General features: G+C 52.6%; 1 protein-coding gene and 1 long non-coding RNA gene across 3 annotated transcripts in view; one reads left to right on the top strand and one right to left on the bottom strand.

Annotated features, from left to right (window-relative positions):
- Nucleotides 1–416: 416 nt before the first annotated feature.
- LOC117801174 lies at nt 417–5,478 on the bottom strand. The gene is made up of 3 exons (XR_004623700.1): nt 5,284–5,478; nt 1,914–2,239; nt 417–1,732 (listed from the first exon to the last, which is right to left on the bottom strand). It is a non-coding gene; the product is annotated as an uncharacterized LOC117801174 (long non-coding RNA).
- A 197-nt stretch (nt 5,479–5,675) lies between these two features.
- The window catches only part of TWIST2 (twist family bHLH transcription factor 2), a 49,317-nt gene continuing 31,444 nt past the window's right edge, over nt 5,676–23,548 (top strand). The window contains exon 1 of one of the 2 annotated variants that reach the window (XM_034655534.1): nt 5,676–6,181. In XM_034655534.1, the coding sequence (XP_034511425.1) occupies nt 5,847–6,181 (335 nt within the window). In that variant the 5' untranslated portion in view covers nt 5,676–5,846. Of the gene's footprint in view, nt 6,365–23,548 lie in introns of both variants that reach the window. The other variant, XM_002922475.4, reaches the window with a different exon arrangement.

A 23,548-nucleotide genomic window follows, 5' to 3' on the forward strand; every position in this document is an offset into this window, starting at 1 on the left:
CCAGCTGCCTCCTGCTCTCTGCACTTGCATTCAGCTTCTAAACAATGATCTCCAGCGGTTTCCAACTGAAAATGACGGCTTGCACATATGCATTTATTTCTGCTCTCTCCCTTAAATTCATCTAAATTGGGTGAAAAGAACACAAAAGGCAAAAACCCAGATCTGAGAGGAAACAGGGGAGAAGTCCACAGCAAGCATGCTTGGGCAGGCGGAAGCAGGCTGGAGTATTGGCATCCGACTCAGTGGACAGTGGAGGACCGGGGGCCAGAGTGCAGGTCGGGGGCATGGCCCTGACAGCAAGCTGGCTGAGTCTTATGCAGAAGTACTCCCACCTCTCTGCCAATGTCAAGAGCAGATGCATGCCTGGAGCCCCTCCCCCATCACAAAGAGGCCAGGTGCAAGCCTGGAAGGAGCTGGATGTTACCTTGGAGAATTTGAGCCAAAGAGGGTTCAGATGGGGGTGCCAGGCAGTGCTGAGAGAGGAGGAAATGGGAGAGCCCGTACTGAAAACACATAGAATGTGTGGAAATCCACATTCTGAATGGTGAGCGCTCCTTGTGGGCCATTTTCCTCCCTGGGTGCCAGGACCCTGGAGGCCAGGCTGATGCCCCAGGGCAGAATGTGCAAGAATTCCTCTCTGGAGATAGTGCCAGTCACAAGAAAACCCTGGCAAATACTGGGAGTCCCTCCAAATATGACTGGGCCCCAGCAGATCATCCCAAACTAAGTCCACAAGTGACAGCAGGTCCCTTCACCAGCGTGCACACACGCGCACACACACACACAAAATTACAGCGGTCTTACCTACACACACACACACATCCATACTATTGGCACACACACATGCACAACCGTGCATGCACACACACACATATACACACAGAGAGCTGCCAATCAACTCTTTAGCGTCAAACTCTTGAATCTGGGCTTGGCCGTGTGATTTGCATTAGCTCAGGGGAGATCAGCAAACTCCATACAGGCAAAGGCTTGAGAGCACTGTGGTCAGAGTCCTGAGCCCACTGTGAGAATGAGCTGAAGCCGACCAGCTGGAGAAACCACATGGAGGAGGGCTGAGATGTGCTGGCTCGCTGACAGCCTACTGACCAGCTCTGTTACTGAGCCCATCTCAGGCTGGAGCCCCGAGGGGACTGCTGGCACGGGAGTGACACCAGGCAGGACTGACAAAAACCCACCCAGCTGAACACAGCACAATCTACCAGCCTATTCGACTGGGAGGAAAGGAAACAGGTGCTGTTTTACATTGTGGTTTGTAATGTGACAACAGAAATGAGACCGACTTGCAGCCTTCGAGAGAGTCAACCGTGTGGCTGTCCCAGGGGAGACAGTTTCAGGTAGGCTCGTACATGAGTCCATGTGTGGGGAAGAGCTGCCAACAGCCAGAGTGACAGGGGAGGAGTGAGCCCAAGCCCCAGGACAGGAGGTCAGAGCAGTGACAGGGCATTATCACTGCCAGAACATGGTCAAGACAGGCTTTTACAAAAAGTGAAATGAGCCCTTTTGGGGTTCCGAGAATGGGAGAACCAGATCTGATTGCATCCGCATGGCACCATTTAACTCGTCCGAGTGTCTGTGCTGGATTTCCTGGGACTGGCTGCCAAGTCCAGAGGCCGGTGATTTGGTAGGAATCCCTCCTGTTAGTTAGCACGGACGAGGTTTGCAGAACGGTGATGTAATCCTGCCGTTTCGCCCTCATTTATTATCTGGAGTCCATCTGCAGAGCAAGACATTTCCTCAACTCTCCTCCAACTCTGATGTATAATTTGGAAGGAAAGGCTGGTTATGTGCTTGCCTCTTTCCCTTTACTTACCAGTTTTCAGAATCATGACTCAATTTCCCATCATCAGCCTAAGATGACCAGGAAGTTTTTTATTCAATTAACATTAGATACTCACGGATTTTTACCACCTGATGTGTTTCCATCCACTTCTGTTCCACATCCAGTTCTGTTCTGATCGACGTTTCCCTGGCACCGTCTCTGCCCGGTGGAGGCAGCCTGAGGGGCGTTCTCCCATCCTGCTATGACTCAGCAGTGCCTGGCCGGTTCCTTGCTTCGAGGCAAGGAAGATGCTCCAGGCTTATCTCTACACGTTTTCCCTGGACCTGAAGGTGGCCCTTTCTTCCAGGAGAGAACGCAGTCTGAACACTTGTGGTGCTCCTTGCCGCGGGATCCATCAAAGTTTCTAGGTCTTTCCAGGGGTCAGAGCCAGGAAATACACTGCTTAAGAGAAAATACATCACGGGTTTATACTGATTTTTCCAACAAATTTAGAATGACACTCTCTTGCTTGATTTCTTTCCTTTCATATTTGTATCTCTTTTCTTCTGGGCTAGAAATCTTGATTCCCAAAGACAGAAACATAGTAACTGACTTGGGTTAGCACACAGTTTCAGAATGACAATAGCAATATTGTTACTAGAAACATGAATGTTGAGAAGGGTTGAAGTCTTTTTTTTTTTTTTTTTTTTTTTTTTTTTTTTTGCAGCTCCTTTGCCTTTGCAGTGAGTCAAATTACAGTGTTTACGACTCTCTTCAGTGATTCCTGTGTACTGGGGAAGCCACGGCGGTGATACAAAATTAGGTATGTTGTCTCATTCTGCTTTTGACTTTTAGGGTTTTTTTTTTCATTTTGATTGAATTTTTAAATAATTACGTAAAACTTTTGTATGATTCCAAAGTCAAATCTACAAAACAAAGTTTATGCAGAAGAGCCTGGCTTGCGTCCCAGACCCCTACACCCTGTGCTTTCTCTCCCATTGTATTTATGCCATGGTTGCTCTTCCCACTGTTGTTTTTACTGAAATTTGGTATATATTCCAAGTCAAAAGAATCGTAATATGAGTTTGTTGCAAGAACAACTTTGATTTGACCTTAAAGGCATCAAAGTGTGTCAAAGGCCAGTGTTAGTCCACGTTGCAAGCGAACGCCAGTGATGTCAGGAAGCAGCCCATCTTGGGGAAAGCCCTGCTGTGCACCTTTTAGCCCCCAGTCCGGAGGCGGGGTCTCAGGCAGGGTTCCTTTGCAGAGAACAGCCCACGCTGGCAGCTCCACCCAGGAAGCTACTTATTAGAGGACGTGATAAAGTTGCCTTGAGCTGAGTAAACGGGCTCCAGGCAGAGCTCACATCCAGATCACACAGCAGCACTCGGGCTGGGGCCTCGCTGCACCAGGAACGCTGCGGTTCCAGAAGCACCCTGGAATCAAGGAGCTGCTGCCGTGCCTACTCCTGAAAACTGATGCTCATGCCCTAACCCCACAGACGTCCAGGGAGCACACACCGTGTCCCAAGCAAACCCAAACACACACCCCCCCGCCCCCAACTAAAGGGCGGGGCAGAGTGGATGGCCCTCTCTCCCCTACACATCCCGTGAGAGCGTTCTTACACACCAGGCTGCCACAGTCTGAGAAAGGTCATCCTGGCTTTCCATGCCCTGCAATTCCAGAAGGAACAGAAGAAAGATGGGAAGGAGAGTGGGCACCCACCCACCCCATTCATGGAGAGGAACTGTTTTGGTAACATTAGACGTGCAATGGTAGAACCATTACCAAGAAGGCTTGTCATATGCCCTCCTGAGCAATTTTTCAGGGGGAAATTTTAAAGGGGATTTTTTAAAGGAGACTCTTGTCTGTATGGGATATGTGGCTTAAACGTTAGATTTTGTCCGTTTGCCTCTGCCTTGCCAGTGTTATTGCTGTAATTTGGGCAAATGACCGGTTTTCGGACCTGACTTCCAGAAAGGGTTCTGCTGCCCATCATCAGGAGAGACAGAGATGGGGGTGGGGTGGGAGGGGAGCCTCCCTAAATGCCATCCAGCTTCGGGGAGAGAGTGTCACTGCACGCATTTAAGCTGGGCCAAGACAGGAGTCTGGGTCTTCGGAGTCTCCAGGCTAAAGGACACACGGAGCTGGTGAAAGAGCAGTAAATCGCTGCTGTCCCGCTGCGAGCCAGACGCAGGGTCCAAGACGTGTCTGGGAGGGAGCAGGCCCTCCGGTCGCGGGAAGCCCAGGAAAGGCTGTGCCCCAGACAGGGACGGCTGGGAAGCAGGCTTCCCTCGCTGTCTCCATCGTTCCTTACATTTATTTTCGAAGTCTGGAGGAGGATACAGAAAGCAGGATAAACTGAGAGCCTTCTCAGAGCAGGGGAAAGGGGCGGCCGGGCGGGGTGGGGCTGGGCGCGGTGACTCGGCAGGGCCCTTTAGTCATAGGATCCTGAAGCCCGCGGGTCGGTTAGAAACTGCAAACAGCGCTGTTACGTGGCCACCTCCGCGTGAGGGCCTGCTCTTCCCAGACCTCTGCTCCGCTCACTGCTGGGGGGATGTCCCCCTTGAGCGGCCAGGGCCCGCGCACCGCCGCCCGCGGGTTTCCTAACGCGGTGGTCTCGGCCCGCCTGGCCGCCGAGGAGCAGCGGAGGCCGAGCGCTCCGCCGGCCCGGAGTTCAACTTCAATAAAAGGGCCCACCCGCCCTTGATCACGCGGCTTGCCTGACAGCCGGGCTCAGGCCCGGGCCTAATTGAGCCCGGGTCACCTGGGAATAGGTTCAAAGGCATCAAAGCCGTAAACCACCTCCAGGCCCCGAGCCAGAGCAGCCTGGCGAACAAAGAGCCCCCCGAACCACTTCAAACGCGCCCGCGCTCGGCGTCCAGATGGCGCGGGGCCGGGGTCCGCGGTGTCGCCCTCCGAGGCCAGGCCCAGCGCTCCCGCCGCCCCGCGCCCTCCTGCCTGCAGGCGCCCAGCGTAGGGGAGGCTGTGCAGCTCTCCAGACTGTCCTCCGGGCCACTGGCCACTGGCGACGCGGAGGGGGAGCGCAGAGGCTGGGGCCCCGCACCGGGGGTCTGGCGGTCGCCCCCGCCCGGTACCCGGCATCCCAGGCAGGACCGAGCAGGTGGGCGCAGTGGGCACCGGCGCTCCGGCAGAGGCTCGCTGTGGCGCTCAAGTTTGAAAGCACTTAGAAGGAAGATCTGCAAAGGGCGTCGGGGCCGGGATCCCCAGAAAGCTGGGGTGAGAAAGGCCACCCAACACGAAGCCTGGACAGAGCCGGCGCGTGTGCACTGATCCCCGCGGCGCGTGCGTGGGCAGCGGCGTCTCGGAGGGCACCCGAGTGTCCGCTCGCCTGTGGTCCGTGCGCTGGGACCCCTGCCCGAACGCGTCTTCCACCCCACACTGAGTGTGCGGGACGCGGCTCGGACTCCCGGCGCTCCCGGGGGGGGGGCAGCTAAGGAACACATAGGCCGAGGCACCCCCGGGGCTCCCCGCCTCGTCCTCACCTCCTGGGAGCGCATCTAGGGTAGGACCCGGCTCCCGCGCCCCTCGCTCCCCTCGCGCCCTCGCGCCCCCAGCGAGATCCTGCAGCCTGGCGGGGCCCGATCTCCAAGTTAAGGAGCAGACAAAGCAGGTCGGCAATGCCCAGGGCGCCGGGCGGCCGGAGAGTGGTCAGATCCCCAGGTGAGGGCGCGGGCGGCGCGCGAGGGCCCGGCCTCCGGGGTGCCCGCCGCGGCCGGGGCCGAAGGGGGAGGCAAAACTGAAAGTGCCGCGCCGGGGGGCGGGGGCGGCCGGCGAAGGCCCCAGAATTCGTCCTGCCCCCGGCCGCCGCGGCCAATCAGCGCGCCGCCCTCGCTCCTGACAACTATTTAGCAACCCAGCCCGGCTAGAGTTTCCAAAAAAGTTAGAATAACTTCCTCTCCCGGAGACCTCGGTTTTGCACAAGCCGGCCTTGAAATCAGAGCCTTTCGAGAAACTCGGAGAGCGTGTGCTCGGCGTCCGCGGGCTTGGCCAGCGGCGCGCGCTCGGCGCCCGGCGCCCCCAGCCCCAAGCGCGCCGGGCGGGCGCCATGGAGGAGGGCTCCAGCTCGCCCGTGTCCCCAGTGGACAGCCTGGGCACCAGCGAGGAGGAGCTCGAGAGGCAGCCCAAGCGCTTTGGCCGGAAGCGGCGCTACAGCAAGAAGTCGAGCGAAGATGGCAGCCCGACCCCGGGCAAGCGCGGCAAGAAGGGCAGCCCGAGCGCGCAGTCCTTCGAAGAGCTGCAGAGCCAGCGTATCCTGGCCAACGTGCGCGAGCGCCAGCGCACCCAATCGCTCAACGAGGCCTTCGCGGCGCTGCGCAAGATCATCCCCACGCTGCCCTCGGACAAGCTCAGCAAGATCCAGACGCTCAAGCTGGCCGCCAGGTACATAGACTTCCTCTACCAGGTCCTGCAGAGCGACGAGATGGACAATAAGATGACCAGCTGCAGCTACGTGGCCCACGAGCGCCTCAGCTACGCCTTCTCCGTGTGGCGCATGGAGGGCGCGTGGTCCATGTCCGCCTCCCACTAGCGTCGCGCCACCCACGTCCGGACCCGCGCGCCAGGGTAGGTGCTGCGCGCGCGACCGTCGCCCGCCGCAGCGGGGGGCAGGCGGCCCGGCCCGCGCATCCCTCCTCCTGGAGGCCCTGCGGGCCGCGGCGGCGTGGTTGGGGTGCGTTTTTCCTCGCAGCAGCAGAAGGGGGTCGGATGGGAAGCTCCCATGTCCCAGGGGGCACCCATGGGGCCTTTTGCAAGCTTCCTTGCTGGGTGTCAGTCGGGAGCGGGGGACCGGTGGCAGCCAGCCGTACCTTCCATCCTTGCTGCTGCCGTGGGCGCCGGTGGGTGACTGTCGGGAAAGCGGGCATCGGAAGAACGGCCGGCAGCCCGCAGGGGCAGAGAGATGGAAAGCCACTGCCCTTTGCGTCCTCCGGAGCCAAGGCCTCCCGGGAGGCTGCCCGAGCCGGGTTGTGCCTGGCTGCGGCTTTACCTCTTCCCGGGAAGCGGCAGAGCGCGTTCGTCGTGAGGACACTCAGTTTTCGCCGACGTCTCGTACAGGGCCTCCCGGCCCGCGCTTCGGGACCTCAGCCGTCTGCGCCCTGGCGGGCCCGGTGGGCGCACAGGAGCGGGCCAGCGGTCAGGTTTGCCTTGGGGAGGGCGGGAGGACGCTGTCCTGCGCTGGTGACTCCGGGGCCACTGCAGCGGGAGAGCCCGGGTCGGCCCTGCGCCGGGAGCGCGGGACACAGGGCCGGGGCTGAGGCGTGGAGACCAGAGCGCCTAGGCCGGGAGCACACCCTGGGACTCCGCGACCCCCTGCCCGCAGGCAGGTGGACGGATCTCGGAGCTGGGAGCCTCTGGTTCCAGCCTTGAACCTGGAGTCTGGCAGGGGGCTCTGCCCGCGCTGCCTCCGGGCGCCTGGCCCCGCAGGAGAGCGCGAGGGGTCCATGCTGGGAAACAGGTTTGCTGGAAGGTGAGGCAGTGCGGGCTGGCCCTGCAAGGGAGAAGGCGAAGGGGACACAGCTGCTGAGAGCATTTGGAAACTCTGGTTTGCTCTGGAAGAGCGCTGAGGGCGCCCTGCACCAGCTCCTTTTCACCAACGCCTTGGAAGTCCTTTCCAAATTGCAGAAGGCTTTGTGAGGCTGGTGGGCATCTCCCTTCCAAGGGCTCTTCAGGGCAATGGGAAGGTGCAAGGTATGTTGGGGGGGGGTACAGATCCTTACTACTTAGGACGCTTTAGTGTCTTGCTCATCTTGCGATGTTTTTATAAGTCTCTACGTCACACAGGAGGAATTTAGATTAATCCAGAGTGTGCCCCCGCCCGCTCTCCCAAACATATCTATTTCTTTTTTATGCGGTTCTGTAATATCTGGCAATGTTTTTGCTGTGGTCACAGAAGACTGATCTAGCACAGGTGAAATTTTTTTTAAGCTTTTATTTCTGTGCCACTGAAAAGTCTTTTGATGAACTTGCCCCCCTTAAGATAATGATTGTTTTATAGGATTTTAAGAAAGAATTTTTAGCAGCAATAACTTTTGGGAATCTTCTCCTATCTTTGTCACAAACAGATGGAAAGTATCTCAATCACATATTTCTCTAGGAAAGTTTGGATTGGCTGATAGTAAAGTGCTACAGGGGGATAGTACATTAATTCTGGGTTTTGCTGCCTAAATTATGAGCTTCCATTAGTTAATTCCATTTACCCTTTATACCATCCATAGTTTACAGCACATCTGAAGTAAGGACAAACAGATGAGGAATGTCATCTTTGTAAAACATACATGTATAACTTTGTTTAAGGAAAATGTCAACAGCATTGTCATTAAGACTTCCCTCCAGAAAATTATTGAAAACAAATACCAGGAGATATTACCTTAATGCAGAATTTAGTAGGATCATTTAAAATTCATTTAAAAATAATTGCATTCCTTGAACTTAGAGAATCAACATAGAGCACAAGTAAAGATCATATAAAAATAAAAGGCGGTAGTTTATTTATTATAAGTGTTGAGAATTTTTTTGGGAAAAATCCTTAAAATATAACAGATAACACATTCAGCTGGAGAACAAGCCATCTCTATGGGGGCCTATTTATTTTTATTTTGACATACTTGAATATAACTAATTCCAGTAAGCCAGTTTCTTTAGGTAGATAGATAACGATTCTCTACAGGAAGAGAAGGGAAACGCGGGCGTTTTTGATACACCACTCTTTCTGGACACACCTTGCTTTTACTTATCAGGCATGTTGGGCAAACTTTTTTTTTTCTTTTGCTTGTTTGTTTTTATCACATTACTCTCTGTGAATATAAATGCAATCATGATTGGTTTGACTTCCTGAAAATGTTGCTAAGTTACATTTGTTACTTGTAATATTTTTAAGAAATGTTAGTTATATGTATCCGCAAAGAATTTCTAGAACTTTCAGTAAATTGTGGGTGATTTTCATGTCTCAATCGAAGATGTTTGCATATATATGAAAAAAGCTGTACACAGATGACCAGCCACCACAGAAAGCCTGAATCGTCCCTTGATAGAAAGGGGAGCACAGGAAATGGTCTTCAGCTGGTGCTAATATTTATCCTGACTTTCTTCTTTGGTCTGGTATTTAAACATACAAATATACAATAAATCAGGCGTCTTTGGACAGTCAGCTGGGTTCATCTAATTGGAAAAATCTCAAGAGAAGTTTTTAGTCTTCTCGTTAAACGCCGAATCTTTAGGAACAGACAGGGTCAGGGGCACCTGGCTTGGGGGAAAGGGACGATTATCAGACATTTTCCTATTCTCCGCTTTGTCGTTAAAGAAAACATCTTCCCTGAATCCTGCAATAGGCACAGATTTTCAGTAGGTTTTTTTTTTTTTTCCTTGAGAATTTTTAGTTTGGAGCTTTGGAGAACAGAGTATGACCCTCTCACTTCCTAAAAAGTGTGTAAGCCCATTCCTCCCTCCTGAACGCTTTCTTGAAGGCGTTTGTTAACTGCTGTATTGGGAATGCTAGCTGGTCTCCTAAGCAAATTGATTCCCGTGGGGAATGTCCATGCAGAATTCCAGGAGAGATTTTGATTGATCAGAAGAAGAGGAATGAAAGACTGAGCTACCTGAAATACAAGTATTGTTTTGTTCTAAAATACCCGTCAGTAGGATCCAATAGAGGGAGCTGACCTCTGTGATGTGGGTATATTGTTCTTTAAGTGCCTGTGGTTATTCTTTCAACCTTGCATGACGAAGTCTTGCTACGCATCTGGCCAGCGCAGGGGTTGGAGGGATGGGACTTTGAGAGTGGCTGTTTGAGGTCATTTGAAATATAGTACTTTATTGAGGTTTTCTGAAAACTGTACTATTTTCAGACAAGTCTTGAGCCTGGAAGAATTGAGTTTCCATCATCCTTGCTTCACTATATCCTGGATGGGCGGCTCAGATGCCAGATTCCTCTTGCCTGGCAAAAAAGACCATAAAGTAAACTCTTTCTGAGCAGAGCACTGTAACTCATAACTTTAGTTTAAATCTGGGCTTTAAAAAAAACAAATATTTTAATAAGGCAATTTTAAAGGCTGAACTTTTATGACAGTTTTTAAGCTTAGTATTTATATTAATCTATTCTCACTGGTGTCTTTAAAAACCCTGTGAATGCGTGCTGGAATGTCTGTTTATGTTTGTGTCCTTTCCTGGGAAAGGATAAATGTGCTGCAAAAAGCAAACCAAATACAAAGTTCTCCACCAGCAAAGAGTTCACGAATGAGGCAATAAAACTCAAAGAAGAGGTGACTCGGTTACTGTAGCCAAGAAGCAGCCATAAAGGGGAAGTGGAATCTAAGAGAAACAGACAGGATGCGTTCAAAAGTAAAGCCAAGATAGAATTCTATAATCAGAAACTGTTTAAAAAGATACTCTGCATGGTCACCTGAGGCTACACGTGTGAGAAAATTGTACAGAATGAAACACCCATACACACACACACACACACACACACACACAGGACACTTAAAACGGGTGAAATCCGAGTAAGTTCTGGAGATTGTATCAGTGTTAATTTCCCAGTTGTGACTGTGGATTGGAGTTTTGCAAGATGTTACCAGTGGGGGAAACTGAGTAAAGAGTACAAGAGACTTTCTGTGCATGATTTCTTACAACTTCATATGAACCTACAGTTACCTCAAAATAAAAAGGAAAGATATGCCACGAGAATTTAAACTTTTTTCTATATTCAAACAAGCAAATTACATAAGGAATTATTATGCCTCATCTCAGAGTAATAAACTAAAAATGTGGTTTGAGCCCAAATCCACTTTTTTTCCTGGTGTCCTTTGCATTTTGCACTTCTTTTCAAAATATGAGGAATCTCAAAATATTTCCACTATATAATTAAAGGTGGTTCCTTCTTATCCTTAAGCAGAGTAGAATCCCAGAAATCTGAGAGAAGAAATACCTATTAATACATTTTTCCTACACTAAGAAACAAAATATTTTTCAAAGAAATTTTAGGAAATATTTACCTGAAACTGACCCAACACTTGCTTTTAAGATACTAAGCCTACACTGACATGTATGAAACACACACACAATTGTAAAACCCACGGTTTGTAAAAATCATTCACCAAGAGGTGTAGAGAATAAAGTTTTAGTATTTAGAGCCATACACGCAGGGAGAGGGGAGAGAGAGAGAGATTGAGAGATCGAGATCAAACCCTAAACTCAGTCATGGTTATTTGAAAGTAATATTTGTTTGTCCTAGGAACGTATTTTGTGTTTGGTTCAATAGTAAACCTTTGAATGCAATTTAGTTATATGAAATGGGCCTTAATTTAATGTTTGTTTTGGAATGGGATACAGTGACATTAACGATGTGATTTTCATGGTGATGTCAACTAGGTCACAATGGGATTTGTCTTCAGTGATTACTAATGGTGGTCGTGCTCAAGGAGACTTGAGTCAGGAGCTGGAAGAGCCAGCATGTAACCTTATTCCAACATGAGAGAAATTTTTAGTGGTTAATTGAAAATAGAGTCATTTTGAACCAAAACAGTGTTTTACGTGCTTCACGTGTCTGCCTTGTTTTTCCTACAGCGCGATTGTTCAGAATAACATGAGCCTGTGATTATGTGTCAGAGCTCGGTGGTTGGGAGAGCTCCGCACACGGGGTCTGTGGGTCTGCTGTTTAGCACCCGTTTCCCACCCCCGCACGCTTTCCTCGTTACTTGACCAGGGGAAAATTCAGAAGGCCCTGCTGTAGAGCTGTAACTGGACTTCTCAAATCCCAAGATCCATACCTTTAAAATTGGCAGACCCTCCCCCCTTTGTGTAGGTCAGAATTTCCCCATCAGTTAAATGAAGGGTAACCCAGAGAGCTTTCAGTTATCAAAGTCCCCTCTTCTGGAAAATTCGTTCCCTTTTTAGCTCACACCCAGGCTTTTAAAAATGTAGCCCTCTGCATCTTTTCGGGGAGAATTGCAAATTTCGTTGTGCTGTCAGGCATTAGATTCATATTTCCCACTGTTTCCTTCTGACAGAGGGAGCGCACATTTGTTTTTCTGAATGTGCAGATCTGGTGTGTGACTGACAGGAAAGATTTGGGCAGAAGCTTTGCTTTTCATTAACCCTTTGACGGTGACCAAACATTAAATCCCAACCCCGTAGCTGAGGACTGTGGTGTGGTCGCCGCCAAAGCCTTTCCAGAGCATCAGGCCGCTCATACAGGACCACCTAGGGCAGGTTTTTAGCTTTTTGCTTCAAGAGGGGAGGAATAGGGATCCTTTCTCTGACTTCCCCTTGGAGAAAAAAAAAATGTCCACACTTTTGTTGTTAATGCTTTTCTACCGCCATACAAATAAAATGCCACACGAAATTTTCTGCTAAATTCTCTGAGTGTGTCCCTCTTCTTAAGAGATTCAGGGTTTTTTGTGTTTTTTTTGTTTTTTTTGTTTTTTTGCCTGCTTCAGAGGCAAGTGGGGTTCCAGAAGGGACAGCTTGTAAAATAAACAAACTCCCTAAAAGAAAACACAGGCCAATAGTTTATAGTCTCTGACTCTATCTACCGCCACGGTGGATTTCTTTGTGTGTTCCACTTTGATTTAACATTCTGGAAGTCAAAATGCAAGCAGGCAGCGTCTTCCTTCAATCAAGAGCTCTAGAAATAAAGCTTGAGTTGCTATTTCCTTTCCTTAATCTCAGTTCTTAAAGTAGATTTGGCTCTCAGGGAGCGCAGAGGCATCAGAAGTCATAAGCCATTTGCCTTGTTTGACTTTTTGGACCTGAGGGTGCAAAGTGCCTGTTCGCTAGAGGTCTGGCTCAGTGGAGGGCTAGAAGGCAAGCTAGCCTTCAGGGTTAGCAAGATCTCTACTGACTTCCAGAAAGCTGCATGAGCTGAAAACCCCGCTCTTCACGAGACCGCCTTGATAAATACATAGTGAGGTGCTTCTCATTGCTTTGGGAAATGCCTGGATTATTGCGAATTGGAAAGGGAAGGAGGGAGGGAGAGACGATTTTCCTTCTCCAGTTGAGACCTGTCTCTTTCATGGGATCGAGTTGCACAGATGAACAGTGTCTTTACTGAAGATTGATTTCCCCCATTTAAACCATTCCAAATCGCGTGCTACGTATATGTTGGTTCCTAACTCATCAGAATTGATCTCCTCTCTTTTGTGATGTCTGTGTGCGGGGGTGGGGGCCTGAGAGAGAAAGATTTGATCCTTTGCACATTTTTTTTTCTGCCTGGTGAGCATTTTTTCTGCAGCCATGCCCTCTGCCACCCGCCCCTACACCCTGCACCTCTTGTGTTCTCTAGCTGAGAGATCACCTGTACTATTACCATTATTAGCTGAGGCCCAGGTAGGTTTCCATTTATAATAAGGAATAAAAGATGAACAAAAAGCCCATCATCAGGTTCTGACAACAGCACAAACACACCCAGGGAATAAACACACTGTCTCAGGGTTCTCCGGGTGGAGGGCTTCTGGGTGTTCCGGAAGTACCCAGGCCCCCCCACCCCCCACCTCTGCTGGGCACCTCTGTTTCCTTAGCTGCCCATCGTTCCTACTTTCTAAGAAAGTTGTTGCCTTGATGCTAGAACTGAAGCGTCCCAAACAGACCCTGTACCCCAGGAAATCTGCTGTATCCTGGTTTTGTTGCTGTCCCTCGTGAAACACGAGCGGCTCCGGCCACCCAGAGCCGCATGAGTGGGGACCGCGTGCCGAGCCCCGGGCGCGCGCTGGCGTTCTGTGGCATTCCACCGGCAGAGGCCAGTCTCCTGGCTCTGCTGAGGTGTGAGGAGGGCCACACAGCGAAGCATTTTAGGGGCAGGACGACGTTGAGGTGATTTTGTGGGATGTTCAAGTGTGGCCAATTCCCAGAGTCTCGCCGGGACTGCTTTTTGAAGCTAGGGAGTATCTTTTAATTAAACACCACGTGTCAGGTGAGGACTGTGATCTAATTATCAGCTCCTCTCAAATATTGCTGTTATGCTTTATTTGTTTTTGTTTTATGACATTTCAAAAACGAACAATTTCCTATAATTTCATTGTTGAGCAGTTTAATCTCCCCCTGGGTCTCCAAAGACTCCATAAACGTCAGTCCAGCAGCCTGCGGTTTGTAACACGGACGAGGGGACTTCTTCAGCAGGGACCACGAAATGCAACACGAGGGCGCAAGCAGGAGGTGGGCTGTGTGGAGACTCATGCAAGGAACGGGGCAACGGAGGGGCTCGGGGCCCCTTAGTAAGAAGACAGGAGGATCCAGGCTTGGGGCCGGCACGCACCTCCCTCTGCTGCCTGCTGCACGTGGACCCTCCTTCCCGCAGGGCCCTCAGCAACGGAGAAGAAGATGCTTTCTCAGAGTACGCACACTGCCCACCTTCCCAGAGAAATGACCCTTCATAAAAACCCAACAAGGCCACCTCAGTTCTTAGGCCTCAGAGCCTCAGGCAGGAGACCACCGGGGCCAAAGCAGAGTCCCTGAGAGGTGGTCAGGGGTGGACACCTGCTCCAGACCGGGGTGGGGACCCTCAGATCGGCCTGGGTTGGCTCTGCTGTCCTGGGCTGCCCGGTTCCCCTGGGTGACTTGGAGGACCCTCCCATGACAGAGGAGGGAAGCAAGAGGGAGGACCATGCAGACTGTCTGCAGAGAGCTGTGCATTGGCCTCAGGCTTCCCGGGCATCCGGGCTGGGCGGCCGGGGAGCTGCTCGCGGGTCCACCCTGCAGGTCGCTGGGATGAACGTCTCGGCGTGAGCCCAGCGGGGCTCAGCGTGTTTGCCGGGCTTATGCAAGCAAGCAGGAACTCAGCATTTATGTCCTCCTCCTGGATTTCGTGCTGTAGAGGTTTCCCTACAGCCAAATTCTACATGAAAAGCCCCTGCTCATCTGGAGACAGCCCCCAGAAGAGAATTTCAGCCTCCCACCTCCACGGTTCGCAAGGCGCACAGAACCAGCCTGGCTGTGCTGGGAGCAGCCACGCCACCGCATGGTATCGTCATCGGCAGGCGCAGAACTCGGGGTGGTGATAGCACGGTACTTTCCCAGGCGACAAACTCCACCCTCCCGGCACCTTCTGCAGACGTGTGTCCCCGTGCAGATCCTCTGAGCCAATGTCTTGGGCAGCAGCTTGCACTGAACAGCTTTGGAAAGATACAGCAAGGATCATTTTATATTAATTACATAATTTCACTTTTTCTGAGCAGCACGAGGGGAAGGGAGGGTGAGCAGAGCAAGAGTGGGACTGGCGTGCGTTTCTGGCTCCCTGTGCACACCCGTGTTTTCTCCTGCCTCATTCTGCACATGGGGAGCAATGCTCCCTGCACTCCGAGGGCTTTTTGATGCCCAGGACGACGTGTAACCAACGTGACTCTCCACAATGGATTTTGCAATTTATTGAAGTCACTGTTTCCAGAATAAATCATATGGAGTTCTTTCCCTTAGTAAACTTCCACATGGCGTTTTTCTATTTTGGGAAATTAGACAGAAACCAGAGCCTGTTGTCTTTGTAGGAACAGGCTAGGCTGCCAAGTTAATTTGTGGGGCAAAGTCTTTGTCTTGTGTCCAGGGGTCAACAGGACTTTCCTGAGGTTGAACTTGGGGTGGAGAGCTGTCCTGCTCTCCGCCCATGGTCGTGTGTGGCTTAGGCAAGTCGTAGCCTCTCTGGGACTCAGTTTCCCTCTACACAAAGCGATGGATTGGGTTTCTGATGACTGGCAGCTGTCTGTCTTCCAGGAGTCAGTGTGACTCAGCCACTCCCCGCCAGCTTTACCCCCTAAAAGAATGTTTAGGGCAGCACTCCTCACAACAGCCACAAGGTGAAAATGATCTGAATGTGTGCCTGCTGAGGGACAAGGAAAATGTGGGTTAGCCCTGCAGGGAAGCGCCGTTCAGCCAGAAGGAGTGAAGATCGGACTCTGGCCACAACAGGGAGGAACCTTGCAAACATGAGGCTAAGTCAAAGAGTCAGACACGAGAGACCAAATATTGTGTGAGTCCATCTACACAAAGAATCCAGAAGAGGCAAAAGTGAATTCGTGGCTGCCAGGGCCTGGAGGAGGGGAATTGGGACACGATTGCGTCATGGGTGTGGGATTTCTGTTGGGGGCGATGAAGAAGTTCTAGAAATAGATAGTGATGATGTTTGCACAGTAGTGTGAGTGCTGTGCACTTAATGGCATTGGAGTTTATACTCTAAAATGGTCGAAATGATACATTTCCTGAGATGTGCATTTTACAGCCCCCAGACAATCCCGTGACTCAGGCCGTGGGCGTCTCTGGTAACTGGCAGGACGTGCGGGCCAGGGGGTGCTGCACCTTCAGTTCCTCCCCACTTTCCAGAGACGCTGTCCTGTGTCCCCACGTGACCGTGTTTATCAGATGATTCTCCACGTCAGGTTGTCCCTGCCCGAGGACGTTTCTCTTTCTCTTTCGGAATCTATTTCCTAATGTGGTCCCCTCGCCAAAGAACCTCAGAGAACTCTGAAAACACGCTGCCTTCCCGGCCTCACCCTCTGATTTCAGTGGCATGTCCATCACCCTTCTGGAAGCCCCTCCACGTGGACTGAGTTCTCACGTTCTTGGGGGTGATGGGGGAGGGGGGTGGCCCCAGGTGCTGCGTGGTTTGCAGTCACCCCAGCACACGAGAGCAAGGGGCATTTTCCCCATCGAGCGTGAGGGTGGCCCATGAACACTTTAACCCCCCAGCCGTGGGCTTCCCAAAGCCCAGGGCCTGTCGGCAGACCAGGTCATTTCAGGCTCAGAGCGACCCTCAAGGAGAAGCTAATGCTGTCCCCAGGGACATGATGACCCCTGAGAAGTGGGGTCTCTAGCTCGGGGCTGCTCTTCGAAGCGAGCCCCCTTTTTCTGTAGTACCACTTTTCCCAGGCTGGGAATGGAGCAAAGTGCACTGTGAGAGCCATCCCCAGAGACGGGCGCAGGCAGGACAGTGGCATGAAATCATTCAGGGCCAATTGGGCGGGTTTTCCCTCCTTTACTTGTTTTCTCTTCTTCCTCCCCTGATCTGTTAACCCTTGGCGTGCCTCCTGAGCCTCCGGTGCCCTGGGGACCCACGCGGGACGGGGGGCGGCACAGTGGCTCTCCCAGGGCTTCCTCAGCCAGGATCCAGGTCTGGTTTTTGTTTTTTGTTTTTTACCACTATCACCTTCGTGGTGTTGCACAATCAGCATTTTGAGACACTCACAGAAACCCCAGAGATAGTGTTGGGCTCACGGATTGTTTGTGTCTTGAGAATCCAGGCAGACAGGATCAGAACTGGGAGAGGATTCCGAAGACTCTTAGCCAGGAGCGTCAGGTGGCCCAAAGTCAAGGATGCTGCTGTCCCTCCATTCCTGGTCCTCTGCCCCGCCGAAGGGAAACCCACCAGGGAGGGAGACAGAGGTTCCCCAAATGCTGAGAAAGAGGACTCCAGAGACAGAGAGAGGAGGGTGGGATATGGGGGTGGTGGGCCGTACCCCTGCTTGTGCATCCAGCCTGACAGGGGCCTGGGTCACCTCCTCAAGCCAGGCACATCTTGTCTCGGGGACCCCATCTGTCCACACCACGTGGGCTCCCGGCTGCAGGGCGGACACGCTTCGATCTATCAGTGTGCTACTCGCTTTACAGTATGGCACACCCACTGTGCCCGGGGACACTCTGCTCTTCTCTCTCGCCACTTCCTCTTCACAGGGACCGAAGGGGAGGCTTGAGCATGCCCACCCGTGCGCTGTAAGCCATGGGACACTGGGGCCAACGTGCCCGCCAACATAGGGTGCAAAGAAGGGATCTCTGTCCCTTGATTGTGCAGGTGATTTTCAGAAATACCATCCGGGTGACAGGCTGCCCCCTCCCACCCACTCCCCTGTCCTTCTTACTGTCCCCAGAGCAGGCCAGGCCCTGGGATCACAATGCCCACCCACTCGACTTCTCCCTCAGCACATCTGCTGACGACACTCATAGGAATCAGACTTTCTGGTGAATCTAAGGGGCTGCATTCATATTGCCTCATCGACGCCCATGGTTCTGTGTGGCATCGATCGCCTACGACGTGTGGCCCTGCCGCAGACGGAGTGCAGCAGGGACACCCAGGTCCCTGCCCCACAGAGCCCACCATGAACATTCAGGGAACTTAAGTGACATTTACTAACGGGGCCCCTGCCTCGTCTTCCTCAAGCTGATCTTTCAATGGAGAGAACGCACAAGTTACGAAGGAAAAATAAAACAACTCTGATTAAATTAAAATTTGAAACTCCAATATTTTTAAGTGAGCCAGGAAGGAAGTATTTGCAATGTACTGTACAGTGAGTCAGTCTTCCTACTGGACAAAAAAGCCCTTAAAAACCCGAAGGAGAACAAATCATCGCCCGGAAAATAAGGGTGAAAGTACGAATTTACAGAAGCAGCTCAGTCACCCAACAAACACGGGAAAGTGTTCAACTTCAACAATAACCCAAGAAATTAAAAATAAATAGGAGGATGCTATTTTTTCAATTTAAATTGGAAAAAAAGATAATGATAATCCCTAGCATGGAGGAAAGCGTGGGGAAACGGGCCACCTTGTCTCTGACATGAGAAGATAAATGGCAAAACCGTTGTAAAGAGGCTTTAACAACAGATAAGGAAAGACTTAAAAATGGGAAATCCCATTTGAGCAAGAAACTGCACGTTGAGTCCCTGTCCTGAGTGAATCATGGTGGGACTGCCAGCAACAAAGGGATTCCTATCAGCTTTGCTAATATTAGCAAAACGCTTCAAATCTCCTGGGTGTTTGGTTGAGAATAAACGGTGGTTTATCCACACACTGGAACACTATACAGTCGGCAGATTTCGTGTTGTAAACATGTATCTGATAATTGAGGGAAACGGCCCCACAATGGAACAGATCCTCAGACCCTGGGCTGAAAATTCCAAGTGTGTATGCTGGCCTGGGTGCATGTGTCCCAAGAGCAAACACCCTGAGACCGAAATGTCAGTCATAAATCTCCCTTTCCTTCTTCGTATTCGTAGTTTTCCTGTATTTTCCAAATATTCTGCAAATGCTGTATCTTACTTTGGCAGTTTGAGAAAACAGTGCTTTGTAAAGATAGGGGAGAGGCCGCGCCCCAGCCAGTCCTTGGTCAGGACTCTGCCTGGCCCTCCCCACACGCTCTGTGTGAAGCCCTGCCCCTGCCCCGCAGCCTTCTCCCCTAGCCACACCTTCCTCTCCATAGGACAGCTTTGGTTCTGCCCAAAGTCCTAGAATAAGGGGCCTTAAAAAAACCTATGTTTGTATCTTCTGCAGCGCACGGCTCAAGACCCTGACCATTATTTTTATGCAGTGCCTTAGTGTAATTTGATACATTTTTCCAGAATGTACCAACATGGCCCAGCCTGGGTGCCTGGCGGTTCACAGCTTTGGGAAATGGGGCTGTGTCCTGTCGTCCTGCAATTCCAGCAGTGAGCTTGTCCTCATCCCTGTCCCCAAGTGGCCCCCCGTCCCGTGTGCTTTCTGCATCCTCGCTTGTCTTCAGTTTGTGAACTCTTCTCTATGTGTATGGGCATACATGTTCTTAATCATAAAGCACTCCAGATTTGGGGAAGCAAGTGGGGAAAATACGGTGAATTCAGTGACTATTCTGCTAACCCAGACTCAGAGGAGGAGAGGGAGGATGAGGGGCCCCTCCTCACCTTCTGGAGACTCTGGAATTCACTGATGATTGGAATGAGCAATTAGAATCACTCATCCCTAGCTCCTGGCCCTGTGTGATGACCAGCCCATGAATGCTCAGGCCTGGAGGGGAAGATGGGCGTGCCAGGGAACTCAGCCCCATCCCCGCAGGCCAGCTCCTCCAGAGCCCAGGCTCCAGTTCTTTTCTGCCTTCTCTGAAGCCTGCATCCCACCTGCACCTTCCTGGGGGCCCAGACCAGCCCCGTGTAGCCAGGCAGAGCCCCAGGCTCCCAGGCTCACATTTCCTTTTGGATTCTCAGTCCTAATCTAATTTGCACTAGGCCTGCCTTCTTTCACCCCTGGGCTGCATTTGATGCATACTTCTGGCAAATTTTGGGACCACACTTGCCAGATGACCAAATCCTTTTGAGAAAGATGACTGAAATATTTGTAAGTTTCCATCGCGGCCTGGCGGAGCGGCCCGCGCTTTCGGGAGGGAGAGCCCTGGGCACGCGAGCTCCGGGTCGTCCCTGGTCTGCACTGCGGCCATCCACACACTACGAGGCCAGCTGGGCTTGAATCCTCAATCTGAAACCACAGATACCTTTTGCTGTCAAGACATAAAGAAACCAAGAGGTTAACGGCCGGGTTAGTCCCCGCCATGGGCCTCCTGCATGAATCAGAGCAGAGCGGGTGACTCACAGGGATGGCTTTTTGTCTTCTGGCTGTGCAAATAAACAGCAGGAAGGCTTGAATGGGAGGCCAGGAGTGCAGGGCAGAAGGTGGCTCCCAGCTCGCGAGGTGGGCCTGGGCAGAGGGAGTGTGGGCACAGACACTGGGGACCAAGACTGAGCAGAACCACAGAAGAGAGGCTGGTGCCCATGGGGCACAGTGGGGCCCGGCGGGGTCAGGGGGAATTGAGTGCCGGCCTTGGATGCTCTGCAGAGATGTTGGGCCAGGGTCCACCCTGCCTGCCTTGGGGTCCACATCACCCTCCACCCCCTCGGAAATGCCTGTTGGGGACACGCCTGCAAGTGGTTGTCCTTCTCTGAGCTCCTATGCACTAAGGAGGGTGGTCCTTGGGGTTTCCCCTCCTTTGGGACCCTCTGCAAGGTCCAGAGTTTGAGGCATATGTTGGGTCCTGGCCTCAGGATCCATGGGAGTGGGGGGGGCTGGGGGCCTGAAGGCCCACAAGGTGCAGCTGGGTGACACCAGGGTTCAGCAGGGACTCGGTGGTCTCCCCCAACCAGACCCGGCTGCAGACTGGTCTGAGAAGCCTCCTCTTCTCCTGCTCCAAACTGGTAGAGAGGGTGGAGAGACTGCCCCAGCTCAAAGATGCTGAGTACTGACGGCTGAGGGCTGGTGTGCCTTGTTCACCGACCACAGCACTGGTCCGGTACAGTCATTTCAATCCTGAAGACAGCCCGGTGAGCTTTGTGCTCTTACTCCCATCCCCAAGATGGGAAAGCTGAGGGGCCTACGTGGCTCAGCCGAGGGTGTCCAGCTAGCCCTGGGCAGAGCCAGGAATTGAACCGAGGCAGTCTGCACCGAAGCCAATGGTCTAGAAAGTGAGATTTCCCTTCTGCGTCAAATACGGTCCAGCTCCTGTTCCTGGAACGTGCCTTTCCACCGGACATCTCTGGTTCTGACAAGGCAGTGGCCCCAAATGCAGCAGGGCCGTTCCTGGAGGGAGAGGGAGAGGCCTGGGCCTGGATCCTGGCTGAGCATATGTGGCATTTCCTACGCCCTTGGCCCCTGACCTTGCCACCCCAGCTGCCCCACACACCTGCCCATTTTGGTATCAGGATTCAGCAAGGCAGGCTGAGCACCGTTCATCCTGGACGCAGGGGCCCCTGGGTCCAGAAATAGGCAGATTGCCCCTCTCCCTTCCTGGACACCTCTTGGCTCTTAATGCCTACAGATTGAGCCTGTGACTTTGCAGGGCCCAGGGAATAAGGCGAACCTTGGATTACGTAGCATTTAAAGTTTGCTGGCTTGGAGCTTGTTTTCCTGCTACGATATTAGAAACACATTCCTTCTAACCCAAAGAATCGTCACTGCCTGTACAAACGTGTGGTGTGAATAAATAAGCAGGTTTAGTGCTCTCGGTCCACAGGGAACACTCTCCACTGTCTGTACGATGTGTGATCCAGTGATGCCCGACGATGGGACATTTCCCGTCCCTCCATGCAGCGTCCAGCAGGGGACAGGCGGGCCCTTCTCCCTGGACCCCTGTGGTTTCTTTTCTCCAGGTCGTTCTTTTAAAATTTTTAGTTTAATTAATTTTTTTTTATCATGACTTGATTTTTTCAGAGCAGTGTAACTAACCTGGGTCACAGCAAAATGGAGGGAGAGGAGAGAGATTTCCTGTGTTCCCCCCACCTCCACACATGCACGACCCCCCGTCATCAGCATCCCCCACCAGATGGTACATTTGTTACAGTCGATTGAGCTGTGCAGACGTGGCATCATCACCCCAAATCCGGAGTGCACGCGAGGGCTCCCTCCTGGCGGTGCGCACTCTGGGTTTGGACAAATGTATAAGGACATGTGTCCTTTACTGTGGTATCATACAGAGTATTATCACTGCCCTGACAATCCTCCAGGCCCCACCTGTTCATCCCCTTCTCCCCGACCCCTGCCCCCACCGACTCCTGGCGACCACTGATGTTTTTACTGCCTCTGTAGTTTTGCCTTTTCCAGAAGGTCCTAGGTTGGAATCCTACAGTGTGTAGGCTTTTCAGATTGGCTTCTCTCACCTAATAATATGCATTTTAGGTTCCTTCCTGTCTTTGCATGGCTCCGTAGCTCATTTCTTTATAGCGCTGGGTGATGCGGACCACAGTCTATCCATCCACCTGCTGGAGGCCATCTCGGTAGCTTCCAAGCGCTGGCAATGACGACTAGGCTGCTGTGAGCTCCTGTTTGCACGTTGCTGTGTGGATGTCAGTTTTCAGCTCCTTCGGGTAAATACCGAAGCGTGCGGTGGCTGGAGTGCACCGTGGAAAGTGTGCTTAGGTTTGTAAGAGACGTCCACTGACTTGCAGAGTGGCCAGGNNNNGCCCGCCCCCCCCCCCCCCGCCGCCAGCGGTGGGTGCTGTCGGCGTCCCGGGTCTGGCTCTTCTAACAGGTACGTCGTGGTATCTCACGGCTCTTCAGGCCATTCTGCACACGGCCGGCAGGGTGCACCACGTACCCCACCATGGTGCCGCCCCAGGTCCCTGGGTGGCTGTGGGCCCTCTTGCTCTCCTGCCTGAACTGCCCCTCTGAACCCCTCCAGATGAGCTCCGCGGGGTCGGGATGGGTCTTCCCCTCTTGCACCATGTCTAGCACCGCAGCAGGGACTGCACAAGAAGGGGCAGAGTGAATGAGCCTTCGAAGTGCCTGCCTCCCTGAAAACGTCCTGCCGGCACTCTGTGCAGCCCTCCCGCTGCCAGCAGGCCACCACCTCCACTCCTCCCGCCATGACCCCAGCCCAGCAGCCCTTCCTTGGGGGCCTGTGGTGGTCCTCCTGCAGTGTTTCCCGTGACCCTCGAGCTCCCTTGGGTCTGGGGCACCCCAGCAGTGGCAGTAGTGGCCCCATTGTCACTGTCCCCAGGCCATCTGCCTGCCCCTTTCCCCGTGGTGGCTGCGGGGCCACATCTCGGCTGTGCTCCTACCTCTGCCTGGTCCCGTCCGCGGCCAGGACCTGGTCTCCCCAGACGGCGTGTTTGCACGGTGCAAAAGTGCAAGACTGGGGGGTTACGCTGCGCCTGTGATACGAAACCACGTTTTCCCTGTGACAGGAAAAAGCATTTGTGATTTATAATCCCCGGCTGCTTTCTGAGGAGAACACGCCCGGCAGCTTGGGGGTCCTGAGCTTGCAGCTGAGAGCAGAGTCAGCCTTGTCTTATAAGGGCCTTTTCCATTCTGTGAGCCAGTGGCCGTTTGCAGGAAGGGGGCTCTGACACTGGAGGGGCCACACCCCCCACATTGCTGTCTGCAGAGGGGATGGAGAGAGGGAGAATGAACTGCCACAGCATGTCCTCGCAGGGAAGACCTCCCCGTGGGGCTGGGGCGGGGGACTGTGATTGGGGGAGTGAAATACCGTACTGATGTTATGTCCTCTGCCCTCAACACACACACGCACGCACTCACGCACACAC

This window comes from Ailuropoda melanoleuca, chromosome 2 (assembly GCF_002007445.2).
Source record: "Ailuropoda melanoleuca isolate Jingjing chromosome 2, ASM200744v2, whole genome shotgun sequence".
Taxonomy (NCBI): Eukaryota; Metazoa; Chordata; class Mammalia; order Carnivora; family Ursidae; genus Ailuropoda; species Ailuropoda melanoleuca.